The sequence below is a fragment of the Syzygium oleosum genome, unplaced genomic scaffold (assembly GCF_021117445.2).
Source record: "Syzygium oleosum isolate NSW1041296 unplaced genomic scaffold, Sole_v2.1 Sole_v2.07, whole genome shotgun sequence".
Taxonomy (NCBI): Eukaryota; Viridiplantae; Streptophyta; class Magnoliopsida; order Myrtales; family Myrtaceae; genus Syzygium; species Syzygium oleosum.
Genome location: NW_026607491.1, coordinates 4,339,835 through 4,367,634, shown reverse-complemented (window position 1 = coordinate 4,367,634; position 27,800 = coordinate 4,339,835). Strand labels below are relative to the sequence as shown.

Here is a 27,800-nt window from a genome sequence, read left to right as displayed (position 1 = left end):
CTCTTCGCGTTCCCACACGCACCCATCTTGTGCGGCCTTTCGCGTTCAACAACCAGTCAACCCCAAACATCAACCAACTTCTCCGCTCTCTCTCTCTCTCTCTCTCTCTCTCTCTCTCTCTCTCTCTCACACGCGAGAGCACATACACACACATACAAAAGCTCCGTTCTTTAAATTCGCTGGAGATCACACAAGCGCAGCACTCTCTCGACATTCGCCGAAAACCCACCAAGAGAAAAGATCATCATCGGCTTCAATCACGGCGGCGGTGGCGGCGGCGGCGAGGGGGAGCGCGCGAGGGGAATGTCGTTGTTCAAGAACGGCGGGGACGGGCTGAGGGGGCTGAGGCCGCTGGTTCACCTGCTGATCCCGCTCTGCGTCCACTGGATCGCCGAGGAGATGACGGTGTCGGTGCTCGTCGACGTCCTGATCGACGCCCTGTGCCCCGGCGACACCACTTGCTCCAAAGTCATCTACTTCAACGGCCTCCAACAGACGGTGAATTCTCACTCGCCTCTTAGTTTTCTCTCTCCGTTACCGCCTTACATGCACGGGGGATGACGTCTCGCTGACGACACGATATTCCTTTTTGGGGTAGTTTTCAGGTGACGTCAGCTACTAATCTGGATATGCATTTATTTATTAAATCGAGAATTTTTGTACTTCACTATTTATATCTCTCTTTTTTTTTTGTCCTTTTTGGATTAGCAGAAGCACTCCCTACTTCTGTGAAAAATAATTTTTAGGCATTATCGATAAGTTTACCGTTTACGAGGACTATTTATGTTATTATGGATAATGTTTTGATTTTTTACCGTGATTTTTGTTTCACTGAATAGTGAAATGCCACTTTCTCGATATAATGCCGAAGACTATTATCAATAATATCCTTAAAAAAAGAAAAATTAAATATTGTCAACGAGAATTATCAAGTAAACTACGACTTGCAGGGTCCCTGCATTGGCTGATGGAAACTGAAGCTTGGATCAGTCATTATCAATGTCAGCTCAATATCTAAAATATTCTTAGCACAGAATTATTCAAGAAGAAATAATTTTTCTAGCACATATAATATGCCTTTTCATTTATCTGTTCCCCTGGCAAATTCCTGGTACTGCTCAAGGTAAATTTCCTTAGCAGCATGTGAAGTAACAGATTACTCGAATGGCGGCTTCCGCCTTGACAGGGCGGTGCTCTTCAATTCAAGATTTTTCTTGTTTTCGGACGAATTGGTTAGATCAATCTCATATGTCATCTGCCAATAATTCCCGTAAACGGGTTAATTAGATTGCCGCTCAACATTTTTTGTTAACAGCGAGAAGAAGCAATGCAATATAAAGAACTTAGTGAAAGAGGGTCATGCTGTGTTTCTGATAGAAACTTCTTTAAGCATGTTTACAATGGCCATGGTGGGCATTCACCAGTTTCCTAGAATGTTCATTGGGAAATACGGATACATATAAAGTATGCTTCGGCAAAGTAAGATCCAATTCGGTGCCACGTTGGGAAAACGCTTAGCAGGACAGTGTTCATTTCGACTGACTAAATTCACAAGTTAAAGAACACTGCCAGGCAAAGATAACTTATTATTTCCCTTTTTTTTTTTTCTAGTTTAGATCGTCGGAGTTTTCAAGATGTTTTCAATCCCGATCCTCGGTCAGCTTGCAGACGAGTATGGACGAAAACCGGTGCTCCTTGCAATCATATCAACGTCCGTATTTCCCTTTGGTGAGACTCACTTGAAAGTAGCTTTGTGAAAATTTGTGAGTGACGTGTGTGATTGTATGTTCATGCATCTGCCGACATGTCTTTCAAGCAGTACTTTCTCCCCTTCTTTCTGATTCATTCAAGTCTAATGCACTTCAGAACAGACTCAGACTACTGATTCTCTCTTATTTACTGGTATTGCCCAAGTTGACCTGCTCGGGATTGATTGCAGTTTGTATGTTGCATGTTCAAACTAGGAGCAAGATCCGGAATCAACAAATTCTTTCATGTTCCTATTGTTTTATTCTTCATAAGTTCCTGTAAAGCTCATAAAATGATTCCTATCATGCCCTCTCTTGTCTGTACCGCTGAATTGACTTGCTTCCCTTTATCCCTTTTGAACTATTGCAAGAGAAATGGCAGATATATGTACTGCAAAGAGGAAAAGCTACTTAATCTTATAAAGGAACTATACCAGGCCCATGCTTTTGTTGCTCCCTTATGTCTGTGATCATATCAAGTAGGCATGTTCTCTGGTAATTAAATTATGATTAGCTTCAATGTAGTTCTCATCAATAACGAGTTCATCCTTTTCTTCGTTCTCTTGTTTCAGCTATGCTGGCCTGGGATCAATCGAGGGGATTTGTATATGCCTATTATGTACTCAGGACTATATCATACATTCTCAGCCAGGGCAGTATATTCTGTGTTTCCGTTGCTTATGCGGTGAGCATTTTCCTGAACTGGAAGAAATCGCGAGTCATAAATAGCAGACTATAACCAAAAAGTTCCTTTCGTCTTAGTAGGCAGATGTCGTTGAACCCGGTAAGAGGGCTTTCGCGTTTAGCTGGATTACAGGTCTTTATTCTGCTTCTCATGTCCTGGGAAACTTGTTAGCACGTTTTCTCCCAGAGAAGTACATATTTGATGTAAGCAGTTGATGAAATTTTAACAGCATCTCTGGTTATCCTTTCGATTTTCTGGTCCTCTTGCTAATGAAATTTCTCCTTACAGGTTTCAATAGCTCTCTTGCTCTGTTGCCCGATATATATGTACATATTTCTGTGTGAGACCGTTAGATTTGCCCCAAGGCAGGACCAAGAGTCAACATGGCTGACTAGGATTAAAAGGGGTGTGTCCAAACGGTACAGTTCAATGAGAGATGCAGCAAGAATAGTTATAAGGAGGTATTAAATTTGCTTATTCGTGTGGCCTTGCAAATTACATCTCGGAAGGACTTCAATTCTTTTACATCGTGCGCATTTTCATAAAAATAGGATCCTGTTTATCTTGTATTTATCTGCCTAATGAATTCCTTGTCACTCTTCAGTCAAACACTCAGAGGCATCTCCATTGTTTCTTTCTTCTACCAGTTGGGAATGACTGGCATCAGCAACGTATTACTGGTATTGCTTTTCTTTAGCCACTACTGGTATATTAATAGTTCTCTGAAACTTAGATGTCTCTGTTGCCGGTTCCTCAGAAGCACACACATGACATGATTATAGACGAATTCAATCTTCCGTGAAGACCAGGAGTTTCAAGACAATTAAGCAGGGGTAGCCAGCACACTTAAAATTGTGGAAAGTGTGACATTATAAATTAGAACTCGAATATGTGGAAATCCTTATATCGTCACATCGATATAATCTTCTTAATGCTTGTCATCTCATATATCTTCTTCATATGAGGTTGCAACATGGTACTTCTGATTCCCAAATCTCTGCATATAATTTCTGATGGTGCTGCAAAGACCATATTGATATGGACTAATTAAAGAGGGGCACAGACTGGAATTCTGTACTTTGTTGGAAAGATCACTGACCCCTGTAGGACTTAAGTGATGGAATTAGTGGTATCCAGTTCATCTGTGTTCATGTTTCTCATACTCTAAGCCGTTACTTTTATTCAATTTAAATGCTTGACACTTACAAAACTACCTTTTCAGTACTATCTGGAGGCAGCTTTCGGTTTTACTAAGAATCAATTTTCGGAGATTCTAATAGTGGTGGAAGCAGGTTCAATTGTTTCACAGGTTTGTCATCAGTAGACCGTGAATTTTTTCTTTGCAGGTTGTTATATTTTCATTCGATAATTAATTAATACAGATTGAGCACTAGGCATCTTTATGTCGCTATTCTTTCTTTCTTCCCTCTTCATACTATGGGTAATTATTATAACATGATTATGTTATGTAATAATGTGAGTGCATGGAAGTAAAGTAAAAAGGAGAGTACAAGGAAGGTTCAGATATATCAGGAATGAATGGCATCATACATAGCCAGAAAATGATCAGAAGTGATTTTGCTCTCCCTGGGTGAAGTTTGGACACACAGGATTGCTCTTGTAGCCTGTCTTTCAGAGAACCTAGTGATTGCCTTTCTACATGTCACTAAGGAAGAGTGATTGAAGAGTTTGAGATGAAAGTTGGCAGCTGGAATGTCAAAATCATCCCTACCCACACATGCAGGGTGGAGAGAGAGAGAGAGAGAGAGAGAGAGAGAGAGAGAGATTCATATGCCACATTCGTTTAACAATGCATTTGTGCCATGTAACAATCAATGCAAAATTTAAGATGCCTGTTAGAGGTCCTACAAAAGTTTTCTTTGGTCTCAATTGTCATTAGTTTGAATTGTGTCTTTTGCAGAACCACATCCCATGTCATTCATTTACCATTTCACGGTGTGACCAACACGTTTGTGATTATTTGGTACAAAATCACCTCGTAATAAATCTTCTGTTTCATTTATGTTCTTCATTTTGCAGATTCTGGTTCTCCCTCTTGTAAATCCTTTGGTTGGAGAAAAAGTAATACTCTGTGTAGGCTTACTTGCATCAATTGCTTATGTAAGTTGTACTTCCTCGGATAACTACAGTTCCCTGTAGTCAACAATTATTGTGGATCGATAATCATGGGAACTGCCTTTTCCTTTACAGGCATTGTTCTATGGCTTGGCTTGGGCATCATGGGTATGTATCTCTATTCACCCAGAATGGTTCTTTAGTTCCGTCAGAGACAAGGAACAATCTCATGCCTATTGAAGCAATAGATATATTCTAGCCTGCCATTATGCAGCATGGTCAGTAGAGATAACAGAAATAATTTCTCGTGAAGATGTTACTAGCGACAGAGGGGATGGGACACTAATACACATACAGCAAGCAAAGAAACAAGACCTCCAACCTCCTTCACAAGATAAAAGATATAAATGAGGCTCATTTCCAAACACTAGCCGTTCTTCAGCAAATGTGAATATGCTAATGGCTTCTTCAGGAGAAGAGAATATTGTTGGAGCAACCCTTCAATCTCTTCTCCTTCTCCCGGTTTTAGGAGTTGTCAATGGCATGAAAATCAAGTAGGATGACTTTGGAAACCCCAGGGAAAATATACAAAGAGAAAAAAGGACACCCTTTATGGTGATTAAGCGATAATGAAGGAACTTTAGTTTTCTCTTCACCTAAGTCCAAAGCTATGAGTTCTGGTGATTCTCTAGGCTTCATAATATAACAACTATGGCAATGCATATTGCAGGTGGCATACTTAAGTGCCTCTTTCGGAGTTATTTATGCCCTTGTTGATCCTGCTGTAAGTAACTATCCTCATCATTTCCTCCCATGAGAGAGTGACTTTCATTCTAATGCGTTGTCCTCTTTGTTACTCTTGCTATTGGTGACATTTATCGACTATAACATCTGAATGTGAAGACCTATGCCATAATTTCAAAAGCATCAAGCTCGGCTGATCAGGTTAGCATAGATATTCCACTATCTATTCTGTTTCTATGCACTGTGCACCATGGACTTGTAGTTACTGCCAAACTCTGCAACCTAAGGATGTTGACTTTGATCCCTCCATGACATCTGATTCTGAGAATACAAACTGAAGATTCAGATATGCATGTGTTAACATAGACAAAAGAGTTTGTTATTGCCATGGGGTTGGTCGAAGGTTAACTAGTTTGGGTTCACTATGATTGACAATGAAAACATTTTTTAGTGTCAAATTATCAGTGCTAAGGACAGTGACATTAGCTCATGCTTATACATGCATAACTTGCAATAATCTTGTGAACGGAAACACAAACTTAAACAGCTCAGTTAGTTAATAAATTCTTTTTATAGCTTTGCCCCAAAATTATGTCGAGAGATATTAAAATAAATTTGTATAAATAATCTACTTGCCTGGAACTTTACTATAAAGGACTTGTCCTTTATCCTCCTTATGTCATTGTTCTTTAATACTCCTTACGAAAACAACATACACACAGGTCATATGCTGTAAGCCAACCTGTCACTGTTATTATGTCATGGATGTTCACATTAGGAAGTCACTTGAAAAATCCTCTGATCTTGTTGGACTTTTTCTCACTTGAAAATACTTTACATCGGACTATTTATATGTCTATGCTCCCTATAAGCCTTCACTAATTGAAGTAGCATTTTGAATAGCAATGAGGTTGAAAATTGCCTGATATAATTGTTTAAGCAAGTCAACCCGACTGGAAGTGATGGAAAAGATTAGTCAGGTTATAGAACTTAAGACATCATCGGACAACCTTCATACTCGATCTGTGTCCAAGCATTCTATAGTATCTGATTTTCTTGAATCCCTTTCTACTAGTGGCGCTCATGCAGTGTTTGGAAAGAAAAAGTGCGTCTAAACATCTGAAGCGTGACGGTATAGTCCCCTGCCGGTCGATGTGCTTTTTTCTTGTACAGTTTCATATTATCTGGACTTTATGCAAGAATTGTTGCTATGTGTTGCGTCATGAAGGCCTTTCCCTTTGAACTCATCACAAGTGATTAAAGGATGCCGGCTTCAATTTACCTGCAGGGAAAGGCACAAGGGTTCATAGCTGGCATACAAGCAATAGCCAGTTTTTTATCACCCCTTGCCATGAGTCCCTTGACCGGTGGGTTGCCTGCTTTTATCTTCATTTGGCATTTTGAAACGTATTTTCTCTATCCGACCATGCTAATCTTTTTATGTTCTATTTTCTCAGCTTGGTTCATATCTGATAATGCCCCCTTCAACTTCAAGGGCTTCAGCATTGTATGTGCCTCTGTATGCATGGTGAGAAAAAGAACTCTTATGATACCCCAGTTTGTCACCCAGTAATAGAGTTTTGATTACATTAATTCTTAAAATAATATACATGTTCAGGTTCTTTCTTTCGCATTCGCTTGTCTGCTTAAACCAGAAGATTGGTCAAGCCAGAACTCAGATCAGGACAACATAGAAGACCAAGAAGCTCCATTACTTTGCAGCAGTACTGGATAAATTACAAAACATCTAACTTTTCATGTAGTCGTGAAATTTCACCTAGGGTGTTGCTGTTGCCTGTACGTCGGATAGGCTCTTGGAGAAGTGATTCTGTTTTCAAGGAGTTGCATATGACAAAGTTGTAAATATAGTAGAGTTTGAGAGCTGAATCTTAGATAAGCAGCTTAAGGTTACTTCTCCAGCTCTTGCCTGTAGGAGATTTTGCTATGAAATTTCACTTTATCAAGTGTATCGATAAAGCATTTCCTCGTTATTGTATTAATTATAACAATCAGCAGTCCAGCTAACTGCTAAATTTTACTATATCTTAATGGCCATCAGATAATGTAATTAAAGTCAAATCAGTCTTTTTGCTTCAGTTCTAGTTATATCGTGCTGGGAGAGATATAAAGATCCAAGAATTAGTCATTGTCAAGAAGAACAGTCTCAAGAGTCCAAAGACCAACTTATCAGTACAACTGTGAACTATATCAATTTCATTTGCATGATCTTATGGAAAAACTGGTGCTGTACAAGCGTGCCGAAAAGATTCATTTCGCTCAAAGACAAGCATAAGAGACTCGAGACGGCTTAGAATAATTATTGTTGCCACGGCGGAGAAAGGCTCCGATAGAACTGGCAAAACAAATGTTGATTACATGTGTTGAGCCAGCTGCAAGGAGTACCAAATGTAATCAATTCAAGGGTTAGTTCAAACAAACTGAGTTGAGATCATATGGAAAAGGAATTGAAGGTGAAGTGCAGGTAGAGAGGATCAATGTCAGCTGATGGCATTGAAACCAAAAATCTATATATGCTGCTATTTTGAGCATAACCGATGAAAATACAATCCACCATTTTAGGTCTCAACTGAGTTTGTTTAGGAGGAGGAATCACCACCTTGTTTAGGCGCCCCCACACATTCAAAAAAATGTAGGATGGTAACCTTCTATTCCATAACTCACATGGAGTTTTACCTGTTTTCCTGTGCGGTATTTTGTTAAGAATATAGTTTGCAAAAACTGCCTCCCCCCACAAATTATGAGGTAAACCTGAACTCAAGAGCATGGTGTTAGCCATCTCCATTAGAGTTCTGTTGTTCTGTTCAGCAACTCTATTTTGATGCGGAGTACAAGATACAATTGTTTGGCGAATTATCCCAAAACTAGCACACAACTCTTTTAAATTGGAAGAACTATATTCTCATCCTCTGTTTGACCTAAGCACTTTGATTCGTCCGTCAATTTGGTTCTCGATCTTATTTTTATACTTGACAAACATGCTCATAGCCTCATCTTTGCTAGATAACATATAAACATAGCAAAATTGAGTGCAATCATCCACAAAATTAATAAAGTACTCCTTTCCACCTCTACTTTCTATAAACTTTAAATTACATAAATCACTATAGACTAGTTGTAGAGGTTCACTCATTCTTTCAACGCATTTGAAAGATTTCTTAGCAATCTTAGCCTCAACACAAGTCTCACACTTGTAACGGTTATCCAATTCAAACTTTGGAATTAGCCCCAAGTTTGCTATATTCATTAGTGTACCATAGTTTACATGTCCTAATTTACTATGCCATAGATAAGGAGACACAATAGTGTAAACTGAAGATTTCTCTTTATTAATAATTTTTGGATACAAAATTTTCGAGTTTACATCAATTACAGCTATATTAGCTTTGAACAGTTCATTATACAAGAATCATTTCCCCACATACATCCCCCATTTGGTAAGTACAAATTCGTCAAATTCAAATACAATTTTGAAACTCTTCTTGACAAGTATGGAATCAGAAATGAGATTCTTCCAAATCTCTGATACGTGCAACACATTTAGCATGATGATCTCCTTAGCAGAGGTGAACTTCAGGATCACCTTTCCTCTCCTGACAATTTTGGCTGATGTAAAGTTAGCCATATAAAGCATCTCCTCTTCCTCAGCCTTCTCATAAGATGAAAACGGGTGTATATCCACACAAGTGATTTGTGGCACATGTGTCCAACCACCAATCATTATTGATTGACACCAAGGATACCCCAAATGCCACCATTGCAGTCAGTCTCTTATCATCTGCCTACCTTGTCAAATTTAGCTACTTGGCTGCACCACCGCCCTTGCTTTTTTTTGGGTGCTTCTCACAATCCATAGCCCAGTGCCCAGGCTTATTGCAAACAAAACATGTCCCTTGGAATTTCTGGGACTGTTCCTTCTGCTTGTCTTTTCCTCGAAAAGATTTCTTCCTCTTCCTATCTTGTTTGGAATTGGAAAACTCAACAGTGTTGGTCTTTGGTTCTATAGGAAGGTTTGCATTCCTTCTGTTATCCTCCTCGATTCTGAGGTGTAGAATGAGATCTTCAAGGTTTATCTCTTTCTATTTGTAATTCAAATAATTTTTGAAGTCTGACCAATCCAAATGCAACTTCCCAATAATAGCTACCACTTGGAATGATTCACTAAATAACATTCCCTTAGCAAAGATGTCGTTCAGAATTATTTGCAATTCCCGGACTTGATTCATAACAAATTTAGATCCATCATCTTAAAGGCTAAGAATTTGGCAACCACGAATTTCTTGGTGCCCACATCCTCAATCTCGCAATACTTTTCTAAGGACTCCAATAACTGTTTAACAGTTCCAATGTTACAATAAAATATTATATAGAGAACTTACCAGACAGTTAAGGATAGAGTTTTGGCATAGGAAGTCCCCGTGCTTCCAAGCCTCCAATGCCCGAACGTCGTGACATTTTGCTCAACTGGATTAATTATCGGGAACACTCTCGATAAGTACTTGACCAGATTCAACGTGGTCAGATAGAAGAACATCTTCTGCTGCCACTGCTTAAAGTCCACACCAATAAATTTCTCTAGTTTCTCATTTGGTGTAACCGAAGATGGTATTATCAAAGAAGGCAAAGCCTCTTGATGTGTACCCGTACCACCATAGATAATTTCAGCTTGAAGGCTTGCAGCATTTGTTGCCACAAAACGAAGCCCCGAGGTATGAACCTCTCCACCGGTAGCGGTCGAAACAACCATAGGAACCTCTCCAAATATGTTATAGACATAAGTGAGTATTTCATTGTTATTAGCCACCACAAATTTCTAATAAACCCAACAAACGATAAGAAAGAACTAAACGACTTAAAATTGTTGAATACGTAAAATATACGTAATAAGAAATTATAATCAAAGATAAAAAAAAAACTCTGAGAAAGCGATCCAAGCCATTGTTTAAATAATCTTTGCAAAAAAAAGATGCTGAATTACAACTCAAACACAGACTAGCTAGATTGCAATATGCAGGTGCGTGTGACTGTGTGCTGTGCGATCTAGAAAGGGAGCAAATGAAAAACATCCATTATGGTTTTGCTATCAAAAGCTTGGTGTATGCTCAGGTATACACTTAATCTGACATTGCTTTTGTTGTGGGAATGTCGGAAAGATATAAGAGTAATCCATGTATGGATTACTGGAGAGCTACAAAGAAGGTGATGATGTACCTTTAGGGTACAAAAGGTTATATGCTTTTATATAAACAGATTGACAACCTGGAAGTAGTTGGTTATTCGGATTCAGACTTCGTTGGTTGCATTGATTATCGAAAATCAACATCTGGATACATTTTTATGTTTGCTGGCGGAGCCGTGTCCTGGAGAAGTGCGAAGCAGACTTTGATTGCTACTTCTACTATGAATGCTGAGTTCGTTTCCTGTTTTGAGGCCACTTGCACGGTGTGTGGTTGAAGAGTTTCATATTAGGCTTAGAGTTGTGGATTCCATTGCTAGGCCATTAAGGATATTTTGTGACAATTCCGCTGCAGTTTTCATGGCTAAAAATAACAAAAGTGATAGTCAAAGTAAGCACATCGACATCAAGTATTTAGTCATAAGGGAAAGTGTTAAAGATAACAAAATGGTCATAGAATACGTTAGCGCTGAATTGATGTTAGCTGATCCTTTAATTAAATGCATGCTATCACTAAGTTATAACAATCATGTGGCTAGGATGGGAATTAGTCCTATCATGTAAATTTTCTTCATATAGATAAATTTGTGAAACTCTTATTCATTAGTGATTTTTTTTTCAATTTTGGTGTACACATTCATTTATTTTGAGAATAACAATCATTTTTACCTATAATAAATATACGATTTATTCATTAAGTTATGTTATTACATATGAGCTGATAAGACGCATTGTGATGCATGGAAGATAATACTCGCTCTAAGAGGACTTATCGCCATGATTCATGTGTTTTGTTTTTAGCATGAAGTTTTTGTGTTTTGGTTCAATATTTCGTTTGATGAATGGTTGGGATCAAATGGGAGAATATTATAATATCAATAATGTGATCCTACATTCGGTTTATTATTGCCCACATAAATTAATTTCGTTGATGTTTTATTGTCCGCATTAAGGTGCATGATAACCATGGTGATCGCCTAATATTAAGATAACTATCTTGATGGAAGAAGTTAGCGGAATGGGTGCTATATATAGGTCATCAAAGTCAAACCCTTTTATTACCTGATTATCTAAAAACACGTCATCAACGTTAAGAGGGCAAATGGCTAGAAGTATCTATTGACGATCGTTCAAGTCTCTGCGTATCTGGTTTTCGACTTCATCAATGGCTAGAGGTTAGTACAGAGTTCTTCACGTTTCTGCATTCGATTCTGATTGTGCATAATTTTTGTTTATCTATCAATAATCGGAATCTCCAGTCTTTCGCTAAGTTACATCTAACAAGGATAACATGGACTACTGGATCAAGTGCAAAAAAACACCAACCATTGCGTCCTGAACTACCAGGGAACTGGAAATAACATCCGACAACAAGGTTGAACCAAAAACATAAGCAAATGAAACGGGTATGAATCGTATGGTTCCTAACAAGCCATCCCATGTCATTGTACATATCTTGAATTGAATCATGTAAAGGATGGAGTTGGGAGATATGTTAAAAATACCATCACATGTATGGGATCGATGCATACAAATAATCATCACGGTCGTCGTTGTTGTGCGTGATGGATGATATACCGAATATCTCGACACTCGTGGTGGAAAGTGTAGACGCCGAAATCGAAGTTGGGTAAGGAGTTTAGAACATTAAGAATGATGGTTAATTTAGCGTATGTCTCGGGTGCAGATCACTAAAGAAGTCCGGAAGGGAAGTAAATGAAGTTTCACTGAATCAATCTCTCTGTGGTTGTGTTTCTGCCTCTCCCGAGTGGTTCCTATCAAGCAACAGTATCTGAAACTCCACTGCAGAAACAGAGATTCTCGTTCTCTTCGCGTTCTCACACGCACCCATCTTGTACGCCCTTTCGCGTTCAACAACCAGTCAACCCCAAAACATCATCCAACTTCTGCGCGCTCTCTCTCTCTCTCGCACACACGCGAACACAAACTCCGTTCTTAAATTCGCTAGAGATCACACAAGCACAGCACTCTCTCGGCCTTCGCGGAAAACAAGAAAAGAAATCATCGACTTCAATTACATAGCGACGGCAGCGGCGGCGGCGGCGGCGGCGGCGGCGAGGAACTCGGAATGTTGTTCGAGAACGGCGGGGGTGGTCTGAGGGGGCTGAGGCCACTGGTTCACCTGCTGATCCCGCTCTGCGTCCACTGGACCGCCCACGAAATGACGGTGTCGGTGCTCGTCGACGTCCTGATCGACGCTCTGTGCCCCGGCGACACCACTTGCTCCGAAGTCATCTACTTCAATGGCCTCGAACAGACGGTAACTATCGCTCGCCTCTTGTTTTCTTTCTATGTTACTCTTTCTTCTAGTTCTTGCTGAGAGACGGAAAACATATTCCTTTTTGGGGAAGTTTTCAGGTGACGTCAGCTACTAAATTGGATATGCATTTATTTATTAAATTGATAGTTTTTATACTTCACTATTTATCACTTCTTCTTTTTTTTTGGTCCTTTTTGGATTAGAAGGAGCACTCCCTACTTTTTTTTAAATTTTTTTTAGCATTATCGATATGTTTACGAGGGCCATGTTATTATGGATAATGTTTTAATTTTTTACCGTAAATTTGTTTCACTGAATATTAAAATGCCACTTTCTCGATATAATGCCGAAGACTATTATCAATAATATCCTAAAAATAGAAAAATAAATATTGTCAACGAGAATTTTCAATCGCCTCCCGCTTTCTTTTTCTGTAATTTTCCTGTGTAGAGAAACCATGCTTTAAGTAAACCACGACTTGCAAGGTCTCTGCATTACCTGATGAAACTGAAGCTTGGATCAGTCATCATCAATGTGAGCTCAATATCTAAATATATTTAGCACAGAATAGTACAAGAAGAAATAATTTTTTTAGTACATATAATATGCTCTGTTCCCCTAGCACATTCCTGGCACTGCTCAAAGTAAATTTCCTTGGCAGATATGAAGTAACAGATTACTCGAATGGCAGCTTCCGCCTTGACAGGGCGGTGCTCTTCAATTCGAGATTTGATATCTGACAAATTGGTTAGATCGATCTCATATGTCATCTGCCAATAATTCCCATAAACGGGTTAAAGTAGATTGCCGCTCAACATATTTCGCTAGCAGAAAGAAGCAGCAATGCAATATGTCGGCTGCCGGTAAAGATTCTAGTGAAAGAGGGTCATGCTGTGTTTCTCACAGAAACTTCTTTAAGCATGTTTATAATGGCCATGGTGGACATTCACGAGTTTCCTAGAATGTTCAATGGGAAATACGGATACATATAAAGTATGCTTCGGCAAAGTAAGATCCAATTCGGTGCCACGTTGGGAAAATGCTTAGCAAGACAGTGTTCATTTCGACTGACTAAATTCACAAGTTAAAGAACACTGCCAGGCAAAGATAACTTATTATTTCCCTTTTTTTTTTTCTAGTTTAGATCGTTGGAGTTTTCAGGATGTTTTCAATCCCGATCCTCGGTCAGCTTGCAGACGAGTATGGACGAAAACCGGTGCTCCTTGTAATCATATCAACGTCCGTATTTCCCTTTGGTGAGACTCACTTGAAAGTAGCTTTCTGAAAATTTGTGAGTGACGTGTGTGATTGCATGTTCATGCATCTGCCAACATGTCTTTCAAGCAGTACTTTCTCCCCTTCTTTCTGATTCATTCAAGTCTAATGCACTTCAGAACAGACTCAGACTACTGATTCTCTCTTATTTACTGTTATTGCCCAAGTTGAGCTGCTCGGGATTGATTACAGGATTGATTACAGTATGTATGTTGCATGTTCAAACTAGGAACAAGATCCGGAATTAATAAGTCCTTTCATGTTCCTACTGTTTTATTCTTCATAAGTTCCTGTAAAGGTCCTAAAATGATTCATCCAACATACCCTCTCTGGTCTATACTGCTGAATTGACTTGCTTCCCTTTATCCCTTTTGAACTATTGCCAGAGAAATGGCAGATATATGTACTACAATGAGGAAAAGCTTCTTAATCTTATAAAGGAACTATACCAGGCCCATGCTTTGGTTGCTCCCTTATGTATGTGATCACATCAAGTAGGCTTGTTCTCTGGTAATTAAATTATGATTATCTTCAATGTAGTTCTCATCAATAGTGAGTTCATCCTTTTCTTCGTTCTCTTGTTTCAGCTATGCTGGCCTGGAATCAGTCAAGGGGATTTGTATATGCCTATTATGTGCTCAGAACTATATCGAACATTCTCAGTCAGGGCAGTATATTATGTGTTTCCATTACTTATGCGGTGAGCATTTTCCTGAACTGGAAGAAATCGTGAGTCATAAATAGCAGACTATAACCAAAAAGTTCCTTTCGTCTTAGTAGGCAGATGTCGTTGAACCCGGTAAGAGGGCTTTCGCGTTTAGCTGGATTACAGGTCTTCTTTCTGCTTCTCATGTCCTGGGAAACTTGTTAGCACGTTTTCTCCCAGAGAAGTACATATTTGATGTAAGCCGTTGATGAAATTTTAACAGCATCTCTGGTTATCCTTTCAATTTTCTGGTCCTCTTGCTAATGCAATTTCTCCTTACAGATTTCAATAGCTCTCTTGCTCTGTCCCCCGATATATATCTACGTGTTTCTGTGTGAGACAGTTGAGTATGCCCCAAGGCAGGACGAAGAGTCAACATGGTCGACTAGGATTTTTAGGGGTGTATCCAAACGGTACAGGTCAATGAGAGATGCTGCTATAATAGTCATAAGGAGGTATTTATATTTCCTTATTCTAGTGGTCTTGGAAACTGCATCTCGGAAAGACTTCAATCTTTTACATCATGCACATTTTCATAAGAATAGGATCCTGTTTATCTTTTATTTATCTGCCTAATGAATTCCTTGTCATTCTCCAGTCAAACGCTCAGAGGCATCTCCATTGTTTCCTTCTTCTACGAGTTGGGAATGACTGGCATCAGCAACGTATTACTAGTATTGTTTTTCTTTAGCCACTACTTATATATTAATAGTTCTCTGAAACTTTGTTGACTCTACTGCCGTTTCGTCAGAAGTACACGCATGACATGATTATAGACGAATTCAATCTTCCGTGAAGACCAGGAGTTTCAAGACAATTAAGCAGGGGTTGCCAGCACATTTAAGTCTGTGGAAAGTGTGCAATTATAAATTAGAACTCGAATATGTGGAAATCCTTATATCGTCACATCGATATAATCTTCTTAATGCTTGTCATCTCATATTTCTTCTTCATATGAGGTTGCAAAATGGTACTCCTGCTTCCCAAATCTCTTGACATAATTTCTGATAGTGCTGCAAAGAACATATTGATATCGACTAATTAAAGAGGGGCAGATCCTGGAATTCTGTACTTTGTAGGAAAGATCACCGACCCCAGTAGGACCTAAGTGATGGAATTTGTGGTATCCAGTCCATCTGTGTTCATGTTTCTCATGCTCTTAGCTGTTGCTTTTATTCAATTTAAATGCTTGACACTTACAAAACTACCTTTTCAGTACTATCTGGAGGCAGCTTTCGGTTTTACTAAGAATCAGTTTTCGGAGATTCTAATAGTGGTGGAAGCAGGTTCAATAGTTTCACAGGTTTGTCATCAGTAGACCGTGTATGTTTTCTTTGCAAGTTGTTATATTTTCATTTGATAATTAATTAATACAGATTGAGCACTAGGCATCTTTACGTCGCTATTCTTTCTTTCTTCCCTCTTCATGTTATGGACAATTAGTATAACCTGATTATGTTATGTAATAATGTAACGGCATGGAAGTAAAGTAAAAAGGAGAGTACAAGGCAGGTTCAGATATATCAGGAATGAATGGCATCATACATAGCCAGAAAATGATCAGAAGTGATTTTGCTCTCGCTGGGTGAAGTTTGGACTCACAGGATTGCTCTTGTAGCCTGTCTTTCAGAGAACCTAGTGATTGCCGTTCTACATTTCACTAAGGAAGAGTGATTGAAGAGTTTGAGATGAAAGTTGGAAGCTTAAATGTAAAAATCATCCCTGCCCACACATGAAGCGTGGAGAGAGAGAGAGAGAGAGAGAGAGAGAGAGAGAGAGAGAGAGAGAGAGAGAGAGAGAGAGAGAGAGAGAGAGAGAGAGAGAGAGAGAGAGATTCAGATGCTGCATTTCTTTAACGATGCATTTGTGCCATGTAACAATCAATGCAAAATTTAAGATGCTTGTTAGAGGTCCTACAAAAGTTCTCTTTGGTCTCAATTATCATCAGTTTGAATTGCGTCTTTTGTACAACCACATCCCGTTTACCATTTCATGGTTTGACCAACGCTTTTCTGATTATTTGGTACAAAATCACCTCCTAATCAATCTTTTGTTTAATTTATGTTCTTAATTTTACAGATCTTGGTTCTCCCTCTTGTAAATCCTTGGGTTGGAGAAAAAGTAATACTCTGTGTAGGCTTACTTGCATCAATTGCTTATGTAAGTAGTACTTTCAGATAAATACAGTTCCCCGCAGTCAACAATTATTGTGGATGGATAATCATGGGAATTGCCTTTTCCTTCACAGGCATTGTTCTATGGCTTGGCTTGGGCATCATGGGTATGCATCTCTATTTTACCCAGAATGGTTCTTCAGTTCTGACAGAGAAAAGGAACAATCTCATGCCTATTGAAGCAATAGAGATATTCTAGCGTGCTATTATGCAGCATGGTGTAGAGATTACAGAAATAATTTCTCGTTAAGATGTTACTAGCAACAGAGGGGATGGGACACTAATACACATACAGCAAGCAAAGTAACAAGACCTTCAACCTCCTTCACAGGATAAAGATATAAATGAGGCTCATTTCCAAACACTAGTTGTTCTTCAGCATATGTGAAAATTCTAATGGCTTCTTCAGGAGAAGAGAACATTGTTGGAGTAACTCTTCAATCTCTTCTCCTTCTCCTGGTTTTAGGAGTTGTCAATAGCATGAAAAGTAGGATGACTTTGGAAACCCCAGGGAAAATATACAAAGGGAAAAAAGGACACCGTTTATGGTGATTAAGTGAGAATTAAGGAACTTTAGTTTTCTATTCACCTAAGTCCAAAGTTATGAGTTCTGGTGACTCTCTAGGCTTCATAATATAACTACTATGGCAATGCATATTGCAGGTGGCATACTTAAGTGCCTCTTTTGGAGTTATTTATGCCCTTGTTGATCCTGCTGTAAGTAATTATCCTCATCATTTCCTCCCATGATAGAGAGAGACTTTCTTTCTAATGCATTGTCCTTTTTGTTACTCTTGCTATGGGTGATGTTTATCGGCTTTACATCTGTATGTGAAGACCTATGCCATAATTTCAAAAGCATCAAGCTCGGCCGATCAGGTTAGCATGGATATTCCGTTATCTATTCTGCTTTTTATGCACCGTACATCATGGACTTGTGGTTACTGCCAAACTCTGCAACCCAAGGATGTTGACTTTGATCCCTCCATGACATCTGTTTCTGAGAATACAAACCGAAGATTCAGATATGCATGTGTTAGCATAACAAAAGAGTTTGTTATTGCTATGGCGATGGTCAGAGGTAAACTAGTTTGGGATGGCTATGATTGACAATGGAAATTTTTTGGTGTCAAATTTGGAGGCACTTATGGATTGCTAGAATGTTCACATTTCAGTGCCAAATTATCAGTGCTGTGAACAGTGACATTAGCTCATGCTTGTACAAGGATAACTTGAACTTATCTTGTGAACTGAAATACAAACTTAAAGAGCTCAGTTAGTTAATACATTCTTTTTATAGCTTTGCTCAAAAGTTGTGTCGAAAGATATTAATATATATTTGTATAAATAATCTACTTGCCTGGAACTTTACTATAAACGACTTGTCCTTTATCCTCCTTATGTCATTGTTCTTTAATACTCCTTACGAAAACAACATACACACAGGTCATATGCTGTAAGCCAACCTGTCACTGTTGTCATGTCATGGATGTTACATGATGAAGTAACTTGAAAAATCACCTGATCTTGTCGGACTTTTTCTCACTTGAAAATACTATGCATCGAGACTTAATTTTTCCTTCAATGCAGCTTGTGAGTAGATTGTTGATGGATGCCATTTTGTGGTGTGGAACAACTAAGTAGGATGACAAGAATGCTATGTGTTGGCAGTCTTATTCAAAATGAGAAACATCTATGAAAGCCCTTGCAGAGAGTATGAACAATGCAGATGATTCTCTTAACTAGACGCAATAACAAATGTTAGAGGATGAGGCTATCGAAATTGGACATCAGGGACTCAAATAAAGTTCATAAAAAAGTTTTGAGGCATGAAAGAAAGATCGGATGATTTATATGTCTATGCTCCCAATAAACCTTCACTAATTGAAGTAACATTTTGAATAGCAATGAGGTTGAAAATTGCCTGATATAATTGATTAAGCAAGTCAACCCGACTGGAAGTGATGGAAAAGATTAGTCAGGTTATAGAACTTAAGACATCATCGAACAACCTTCATACTCGATCTGTGTCCAAGCACCCTATAGTGTCTGAGTTTCTTGAATCCCTTTTCTACTAGTGGCACTCATGCAGTGTCTGTAAAAAAAAAAGTGCATCTAAACATCTGGAAGTGTGACGGCATAGTTCAGTCTATAGTTCATGATGTGCTCTTTTCTTGATAGTTCAGTCTATAGTTTCATATTATCTGGGCTTTATGCAAGAAACTTTGCTATGTGTAGCGTCATGAAGGTCTTACCCTTTTGAACTCATTACAAGTGATTAAAAGACGCCGGTTTCGATTTTACCTGCAGGGAAAGGCGCAAGGACTCATAGTTGGTATAAAAGCAATAGCCAGTTTTTTATCGCCCCTTGCCATGAGTCCCTTGACTGGTGACTTGCCTGCTTTTAATCTTCTTTTGGCATTTTGAAACCGAATTTTCTCTAACCGACCATGCTAATCATTATACATTCTATTTTCTCAGCTTGGTTCCTATCAGATAATGCCCCCTTCAACTGCAAGGGCTTTAGCATTGTATGTGCCTCTGTATGCATGGTGAGGAAATTTTTTTTTTGATGCCCCAGTTTGTCACCCAGTAATAGAGTTTTTTTTTTTTTTTTGGTAAGGGTCACCCAGTAATAGAGTTTTGATTACATTATTTCTTAAAACGATTTATATGTTCAGGTTCTGTCTTTCGCGTACGCTTGTCTGCTTAAACCAGAAGATTGGTCAAGCCAGAACTCAGATCAGGACAACATAGATGACCAAGAAGCACCATTACTTGGCAGCAGTACTGGATAAATTACAAATCATCTAATTTTCATGTAGTCATGAAATTTGACCGAGGGTGTCGTGGTTGCATGTACCTCGGATAAGCTCTTGGAGAAGTAATTCTGTTTTCGAGGAGTTGCATCTGACAAAGTTGTAAATATAGGAGAGTTTGGGAGCTGATTCTTAGATAAGCAGCTTAAGGTTACTTCTCCAGCCTTTGCCCGTAGGAGGTCTTGCTATGAAATTTCACTTTATCAAATGTATCGATAATGTATTTCCTCGTTATTGTATTAATTATAACAATCAGCAGTCCAGCTAACTGCTAAATTTTACTATATCTTGAAGGCCATCAGATAACTTAATTAAAGTCAAATCAGTCTTTTTGCTTCAATTCTAGTTATTTTGTGCCGTGATGGATATAAAGATCCAAGAATTAGTCATTGTCAAGAAGAACAGTCTCAAGAGTCCAAATACTAACTTATCAGTGCAACTGTGAACCCCATCAATTTCATCTGCATAATCTTATGGAAAGACTGGTGCTGTACAGGCGCGCCGAAAAGATTCATTTCACTCGAAGACAAGCATATGAGACTCAAGACGGCTTAGAATAATGACAGTTGCCATGCGAGACGGAGAAAGGCGTCGACAGAACCTGCATAACAAATGTTGATTACAAGTGTGGAGCCAGCTGAAAGGAGTATCAAATGTAATTAATTCAAGAGGTCAGTTAAAACAAGATCACATGGAAAAGGAATTGTAGGTAAAGTGCAGGTAGAGAGGATCAGTGTGAGGTGATGGCATTCAAACCCAGTTCCATTGTTTGGTTCCGTTGACTTTTTGTTATGTAATCTAATCATTTGGAATTCGAGCATGCCGATGTGAGATGTGTGGCTGAAGACATGTTGGCAATTCTTTCGATTGCTTGGACGGTGTCCTTTGATGTGATAGGATCTTGTGAGGTTGTAAGCACGGCGATTCCCCAAAATGCATATTATGTTTTTCTATGTAGCTGATGAACTTCTTCAAATTCCCAATGGAAAATTTGATTCCCTTTATTATGGCGTGTTTGTTTCATAAAAAACTCAAGAAAATTAATATTTTGTAACACTTATAAAAATGAATAAGTGAAAAACATTTTCACCATCTACAAAAATAATTAGGAATAAATTGTTTTCGTTGATAAAAATATTTTTTGTTGATTAATTTTTCTAAGCGATATAACCAATCATTTTTCGGAAAATGTTTATTTAAATCTTGCGTTTTCCACGAAACAAACGCTCCTTAAATTGTGATTTTACTTCTTATTTTATGTGAAAAACAGTGCAAGTGTGCAATGGCTGCACATGATTATCTCCTAGGCCGCGATGCCAAAACTTTAAGATAAGTGTGTTATGAGCCGGGATAAGAACAACGCAAGTATCATAACTTTTGTACTACGCTCACTTGAGTACTGTAATTTTTTTTTTCGCTCACTTAAATGCCACGTAGGAGTAAAATCGATCATTTGAGCGTCATTTCTAACAAATCTTCCTACGTGCATTTTTCACTTAATTTTGCATTCCGATGTGGAATTTTATAAAATAAATGGAATTCTTACGTGGAAATTTTTGTCCACTTGGAGAGAAATGACATCGTTTTGTACGTTGTGTAAAAATATGTCTCTCTCTAAAATAGAAACAAGGTCGTTTATGTGCGTGCAGTAACCTGAAAACGACGACATCGCTCTCATTGGCAAATTGGGGCTTCTCACTCATACGTCGTCTTCCTCATGTTTGTGCATGTCGTCTTCTATCTTTCTCTCTAATCAATTTCTATGAGATAATCGCAAATTAGGGCTTTGATTTTGTTCGATTCCTCAACATTTCGTCTCTAAAGCAAATTGAGCTCTCACTAGCACTCTCTCAGTACGCCCAAAATCCCAAATCAATCTCTCTATGTAATCACAAATTAGGGCTTCGATATTTCTCAAATTCGATCTTCACTTTTGCTTCTCAATTGACATAAACTAAAAGGCAACAGAGTGGAGGGAAAAGTTAGGGATTGTCACGTGATAAATCTTAGTCGACAAAGAGTAAATATTAGTGATTTGTTGTTTTGTGTTGACTGATAAATAAAGTGAGCCAATGCTTATTCAATTTGGTGTTGTTGATAGAGTGGTGTGAATTCAATGCTGAATAAATACACTTCACGTATGCAAAAAGTGTGCTAGTAACGAACAGGGACGAATCTAATCCCATTAAGACAACATTCAATCAAATCATATCAGCGTACGGTCGGCATTGGCATGCAATCGTCGCCAACCCACGTTCAATCTCATGTAACTTTACCACGATAGCGGATGATTCGAAGTCAGCATATAAACTCAAAGCAATGTTTGATTTCATAGTAGCACGCAAGTTCGCGGAGCATGGGATCTCAAAACGAGTATTTTCTTGCATTTACAGGTTAATTCATGCATGTTGCGTAATTGTACTATTGACATACATAATCATGATATGCTTGATTCAAATGCAACATTTTGTTCACAATGCAGTGATGAGCTATTTTATACCTTTCATTCTAGAGTTTAATTAACAACATTCAATGCACAGATGCCAAATTTTTTTAAAATCATCTTTCAATAAATTCTGTAATTGTTCAAAATGATTATAAAAACTAATCACATGCACAGAGCACACCGTCCTTGAGGGTATCCACCCCTTCATTTGGCCTAACCCTCGGTGTATGAACCTATTTTGCTATTAGAATTTTCTTGCTACCTCAATAGCATAAGGACAGGGTTTCTTGATCTAAAAAAAATTACTCCGACATTATTACTATATATACACATGTACCATGCGCGCAAAACAATCTTCACAAATCAAAAGAACCTCGAGTGTGAGAGAATTCCTATTCAAGAGAGAAACAGAGCTTAGAGTAAACTTCCCTTTTATAAATATAAAAAAAAAAAAATGCAAATGGGAGCCCCTATTTATGGGAAATTTTTGAAGACTAGAGCGAGTAGGGTTGTGCAAGGCCTAAATAGCCTTGTAAAAGGCTCAGACAATTTTGCAAAAGGCCAAAATGGCCTAGTGCAAGGCTACTTGGGCCCTGGGCAAGGCCCAGCTCGGCCTTGCGTACTGCCTAGCCAACCCCGCATAGGGCCAGGCCTGCGCCGTGCACCGCCGGGCCGACCTTGCAACTACGTCGTGGCAGTTTCGGGACTGCCCGATTGAAACTTGAAAGCCGCCGCCGTTTCTTGTTTGTTCTTTAAACATCTAAAATGTGCATTTTCCTCTGACTTTCGACCCAATTTTGATCGTCTGTTTGTCTAGAAAACTCTGATCGAAGTGATTCTTAAGACATTGAAAATCTCTCCATCAGATCCACGTGTTCTTATCATCTAGTCCGTGAAATCGTGATTTCCCCGAACACATCAAGATCGGACAGTCACAATCATACACGACCAAATTGGCCAAAATTGGGTGTCATTAAAAGGCTTTCGCTGAGCACGATCCCGTTATACCATTCGACAGAGATATTGGCGGGTGGAATTCCGATCAAAATGTGGTCCAAAATCCCAATAAAAAATTAGGTGTCTACGCGGCCCATTCCACAATGGCCATGTCTCATTATGATACTTTAGGCATGATTGATCAATGAGTGGTTATGTGAGTATCCAATTCATAAACTCTCTATCGCATCCAAAAATGAGATTAGGATCCGCTATGGTATTCTTGCTTTGAAAAAAGGGTTAACACCACAAAAAACCCAAAACTGGTACACCTATGATAAATTTACCCCAAACTAATTTTTTGATCATTAAAAACTCCAAACTGGTACCCCTATGATAATTTTACCCCAAACTAATTTTTTGACCACAAAAAAATCCAAATTGGTACATTTGTGACAAATTTACCCTCCGTTAATTTCAGTTAAATTGGATTAATGAAAAAAAAAATCACAAACTGGTACATCTGTGATAAATAGAGGGTAAAATTCAAAACTGGTATATCCGTCAATTAACATGTGTCATTTAACAAAGCAATTTAGCAGTAAAATTTAACGGAAACTAATGCGGGGTAAAATTGTCACAGGTGTACCAGTTTGAGGGTTTTTAGTGGTCAAAAAATTAGTTTGGGATAAAATTATCACAGATGTATCAGTTTGAAATTTTTCATGGTATTAATTCTTGAAAAAAAATATAAACTAATAAAGGCAAAAAGAGAAAGTAGGGCAATGAACGGTTCACCAACCTATCCTACCAGAAAGTAGGACAAGATGCCCCACAGGCAGTTATAGGCACCCTTGTTTTCTCCGTACTTTGGTACCGCAAACTGAGAGGCCTTGTACTACCCTCTCTCCCTGATATTCCCGTACCGCCCAAAATCTTGGGGAGAGTTCTGACGGCCGAATCTTGTTCACCGCTAATCTTATCACGAATCTGATTCTAATCGCATCATCCGATTTCGTGTGACCTATCTTGGATAATTCGTGTATCCCGTGATAAATGGAAGTCATATTGCGTGTGTTGCAAGATATTAGAAAAAAGGAATTTCGACATAATGAACTCCATAGGTAACAGACCTGATCATGACCTTAGTGGCTCACTAGGCCTGAAGAATAAATCGGAAGGACCAACCCACGTAGGCCCACTCAAAACGCCGCGTGCGTCCAATCACGCCATGCAAAACATTGTTTTTGTTCATATCATGAACGGACCTGAATGAGTGGGCATCCAACTCGAACCAAAAGGCAAATAAAGAATGTGACATGTATTCCACAAAGCACCCCTGACACTTGCAATCTCGCCTGTCCACCTGCCAATCAAGACTCGAGTGGGAAGAGGGTGTTTTAAACGTTACGGTAACTTTGAATCGACAATTCAATATGATGGTGGTCATTGGGTTCGAGCCGTGGACCCGACACCCAGCCCTCCATACCAAACCGAACCGACCCTTCTGTCCTATCGATTCCTTTATAAGGACCACCACCGGATACCCCAATTTCAACCCTCAGACGCCACAAAAAAAAAAAAAGAACCGTAATTTCAAAGTCTTCCTCTGTTTCTGGTTTATCTTTCGTTCTTCAGGCTCAGAACCATGTCTCAGGTATTCATCTGATGTCAGCAATTAGTTTACGAATGCTTTGATCATTGTTGGTGTTCTTGTTTTCGAGAGTTTGGTCGGATTGTTTTTTCCTCTTCTGTGTGTGAATGGGCAAAATTCTTGTTGCCCAAAGATGAGTTTTTTTTTCGAGGTAATCATTGGTTTTTTTTTTTTTTTCGGTGCCTGAGGCATGCTTTCTTTGATTTGACTGAGAAGTCAAGATGGCTTCTTTGTAGGAGCTTGCACCTTTTGATTGCCTGTTTAGCTCATGATGCGTGAATACGCATGTAGACTGGTTGTAATTGGACTGAATATTTTGGATGAGCCTGTGATTTGGCTGCAAATACTATGCTCTGCTTATGTCAGCTGTCAATGAAATAAAGCACTCAAGGTATTCTGAAAGCATCGAGGGGTTATTTCGTGATGCTTTAATCCTGAACATCGGCGATTTTAAAATTGGAATGACTGTGATTATTGAAATGAGTCTATGCTCGAGTAATTGAGGATGAGTGTTGTGTTATGTCATTGAATTAATGTGGCAAAGTTTTCTGTTTCTTTCCTAGCTTGTTAAAATCCTGTTGGGTGGGCTGCAAAAGTGTTAAATCCCAGAATTCAGAGCTTCCAAATTATCCCCATCTCCTTTTGTCTGATAGAAAAAAAGTTGCAAAGGAGATATACGAGAGATGTGGTTACCGAGTAGCTGTACTTGAGATGATACCAGCACATGGGACTTTTTTCCCCACTTTTCCCTCTTGATTTAGTTAAATGCGTGCCTTGATCTATAGGGTTTTCGTCCTTTCTGTGCTGTCCAAGAGGTGGTTGTAACATTTCACCCTTGGTTAAATACACATACCAGTGTGGAGGTCGAATGTTAAGACTCGAGTCACTCAACTTCTCTGTGAAATGCCATCGAAAGTACTTTTTCTTTAGGAGCTTAATGTCTTATCTATCCAACCAAATTCTAAGATTATTTAGATTACTAAGAGATGGAAGTACTTATAAGTATCCCAACAAATGCAACAATTTTGACACGAACATGAATCCCACTGAGGCAACGACGAAGCAGGAGTGTCATCCCCAAAAACAATCTGTCGTTCCAGAACAAATAGGAAGGCTTCTTAAAAAGTTAATTTTGGGGATAATCTATCTTCTACCGTGGCTTCATAGAGGAGCTCAGCTGATTGCACTAATATGAATGTTGATCTGGTTGTGCTTGGTTGTTCAAAATAGTAAAGTACTGACTTTTAAGTGACCCGTGTGAAGTCATATGTAATCTGAGCGCACAAGTTCAGTTGGTCTTTGTGAATTCCAAAGTTTGTATTGATCTGTTCTTTCCTTATGTCTGGATTGTCTTGTTCTTGACTTCTCCCTCTTTACATTTGGAGTTCTTATAAGGAAAAGGAAACCATTATATTGTTTTCCTCTTTTTTGGTTTCTGATACTTTGTTTTACTCCCGCAGACTGTTGTTCTCAAGGTTCGCATGTCATGTCAAGGCTGCGCTGGAGCTGTCAGGAGGGTGCTGGAAAAAATGGAAGGTTCGCTAGTCGTGCATGCTCTGTTTGTTTCCTGTTTTCTGCTCAACAATCTGTCCTTGTTTTGGTCACATAAGCAGGACATTATGGTTGTTTTGCATTGTATCGCTTCCCTGCTATGTGAAGTTTGTTCTTCAAGTCTACTTTTCACAAGTATATTTAAAATACCTTAGAATTTGCCTTTCCTCCAACTAGCGGTTGGTTGTGAAAAGCAACAAATAAGGAATCTGCAATCTCCAAATCGTCAGCAGTTAAAAAATTGTTTACTTTCTGGCTCGGCAACATGTTTTTTTCCAACTTTCTTCGCATGTCCCCTGCTTTGCCAGTCGTAGAATTGTGCTTAAGATAGATATATCAGTTGTATTGCCCATATTTTTCAAAATGGTTTTGAAGACCAATTAAACAGCAGAAACATGAATAATTTGACATCGTTGATAGCATTCTTAATTTGCATTTTTCCACTCTTCGATCTTACATCTGTGTGCTAGAATCTTCACTTGCTGAAAATAATGTGGTTGCAAAATTGATTGGTATTACCTACTCTGATCCTGAAACTGCAAAAAAATTGCAAATTCAGGTGTGGAATCATTTGACATCGATCTGAAGGAACAGAAGGTGACAGTCAAGAGCGATTTGCAGCCCGATGCTGTCCTGCAAACCGTCTCAAAGTCCGGAAAACAAACTGCTTTCTGGGAAGCGGAAGCCCCTGCCCAACCCGAAGTGAAGCTGACCGAAGAAGTGAAGCCCACCGAAGAAGTGAAGCCCGCCGAAGAAGTGAAGCCTGCTGAAGCGGTGGCCACTGCCTAATCTCTTTGCTCCATTCGCTTTAATGGCGCTAGTGATTTATAAATATGCTCAATCTCGATGAGCTTAGACTCTAGTTCACATGAACTCGATTATTAAGTGAGCTTAGACTCTAGTTCACATGAACTCAGTTGTCAAGTGTTTTATGTGCTCGAATGCTAGTTAAGAAGAAATAACTCCTTGTGATTATGTGCGCCTTAGGCATCGATGGCATCTTACTCGTGGAGTTCAACAGTTTTTACTAACGTATGACCAATGAATCGTTTTACGATTGATTAGTTAGTGTGTACTTGTGATTATTTCCGGATGGCTGAGATCATTTGTTGAGTTGATATGGAATTTATCGGCTCCTCCAAAACAAGTTTGCAGCCATAGTGGTAGGCCGCGAAGCTTAAAAGACTACTCTCTTCATTTATATGGAATTTGGAAATGGAATTAAACGAATCATGTCTCGATTGATGATCAAAATTGATGGATCACTTCAATCATTTGGTGAAAGAGAGCTTGACACAAAATAAAGCAATGGATGACTAGTTACAAGTACCATTTATCTACCTTTGTCATGCGGCATATCTATCTGCAAGCATGCGTGAAGATAAAGCATCTTTTCTGGCAAGAGTAGGTCATTGTCCTCTATTTTTCTGTGTTCCAACTTCATTTATCTGCGTTCAAATCTTCAGCACTGCAATTTTAAATTAAAGAAATCAAATTTTGCAGTGCATGAT

The 27,800-nt window shown here is 38.8% G+C and overlaps 3 protein-coding genes across 13 annotated transcripts; all 3 read left to right on the top strand.

Moving 5' to 3' along the window:
• Positions 1–254: 254 nt before the first annotated feature.
• On the top strand, positions 255–7,332 carry LOC115677554 (uncharacterized). 3 transcript variants are annotated; one of them, XM_056312903.1, is made up of 15 exons: positions 354–498; positions 1,617–1,728; positions 2,120–2,210; positions 2,321–2,433; positions 2,514–2,636; positions 2,722–2,894; positions 3,038–3,113; positions 3,656–3,742; positions 4,474–4,554; positions 4,645–4,677; positions 5,240–5,293; positions 5,413–5,454; positions 6,542–6,620; positions 6,711–6,781; positions 6,872–7,332. In XM_056312903.1, exons 2-15 carry the CDS (start codon positions 1,675–1,677, stop codon positions 6,986–6,988), a joined length of 1,194 nt encoding a protein of 397 aa, XP_056168878.1. In that variant the 5' UTR covers positions 354–498; positions 1,617–1,674; the 3' UTR covers positions 6,989–7,332. The 3 variants fall into 3 exon arrangements, with proteins under 3 accessions (XP_030456597.1, XP_056168878.1, XP_056168879.1); XM_030600737.2 differs by lacking the exon at positions 2,120–2,210 and having other exon boundaries at positions 255–498; XM_056312904.1 differs by lacking the exon at positions 2,120–2,210 and having other exon boundaries at positions 358–498; positions 1,612–1,728.
• LOC115677563 (uncharacterized) lies at positions 1,743–20,024 on the top strand. Of its 9 annotated transcripts, none has more exons than XR_008816927.1 (14): positions 1,743–1,902; positions 14,390–14,480; positions 14,591–14,703; positions 14,784–14,906; positions 14,992–15,164; positions 15,308–15,383; positions 15,926–16,012; positions 16,789–16,869; positions 16,958–16,990; positions 17,547–17,600; positions 17,721–17,964; positions 19,194–19,272; positions 19,365–19,435; positions 19,565–20,024. XR_008816927.1 is itself a non-coding variant. In XM_030600749.2 (14 exons), the coding sequence occupies exons 1-14, from the start codon at positions 12,537–12,539 to the stop codon at positions 19,679–19,681; spliced, it is 1,353 nt and encodes a 450-aa protein (XP_030456609.1). In that variant the 5' UTR covers positions 12,126–12,536; the 3' UTR covers positions 19,682–20,024. The 9 variants fall into 9 exon arrangements, 1 of the variants encoding a protein (XP_030456609.1); XR_008816929.1 differs by having other exon boundaries at positions 1,744–1,902; positions 14,390–14,497; XR_008816923.1 differs by lacking the exons at positions 1,743–1,902; positions 14,390–14,480 and adding exons at positions 12,122–12,728; positions 13,873–13,984.
• A 4,557-nt stretch (positions 20,025–24,581) lies between these two features.
• LOC115677593 (copper transport protein ATX1-like) lies at positions 24,582–27,407 on the top strand. Its single transcript, XM_030600781.2, has 3 exons — positions 24,582–24,741; positions 26,199–26,274; positions 26,849–27,407. Exons 1-3 carry the CDS (start codon positions 24,733–24,735, stop codon positions 27,076–27,078), a joined length of 315 nt encoding a protein of 104 aa, XP_030456641.1. The 5' UTR covers positions 24,582–24,732; the 3' UTR covers positions 27,079–27,407.
• Positions 27,408–27,800: the final 393 nt, after the last annotated feature.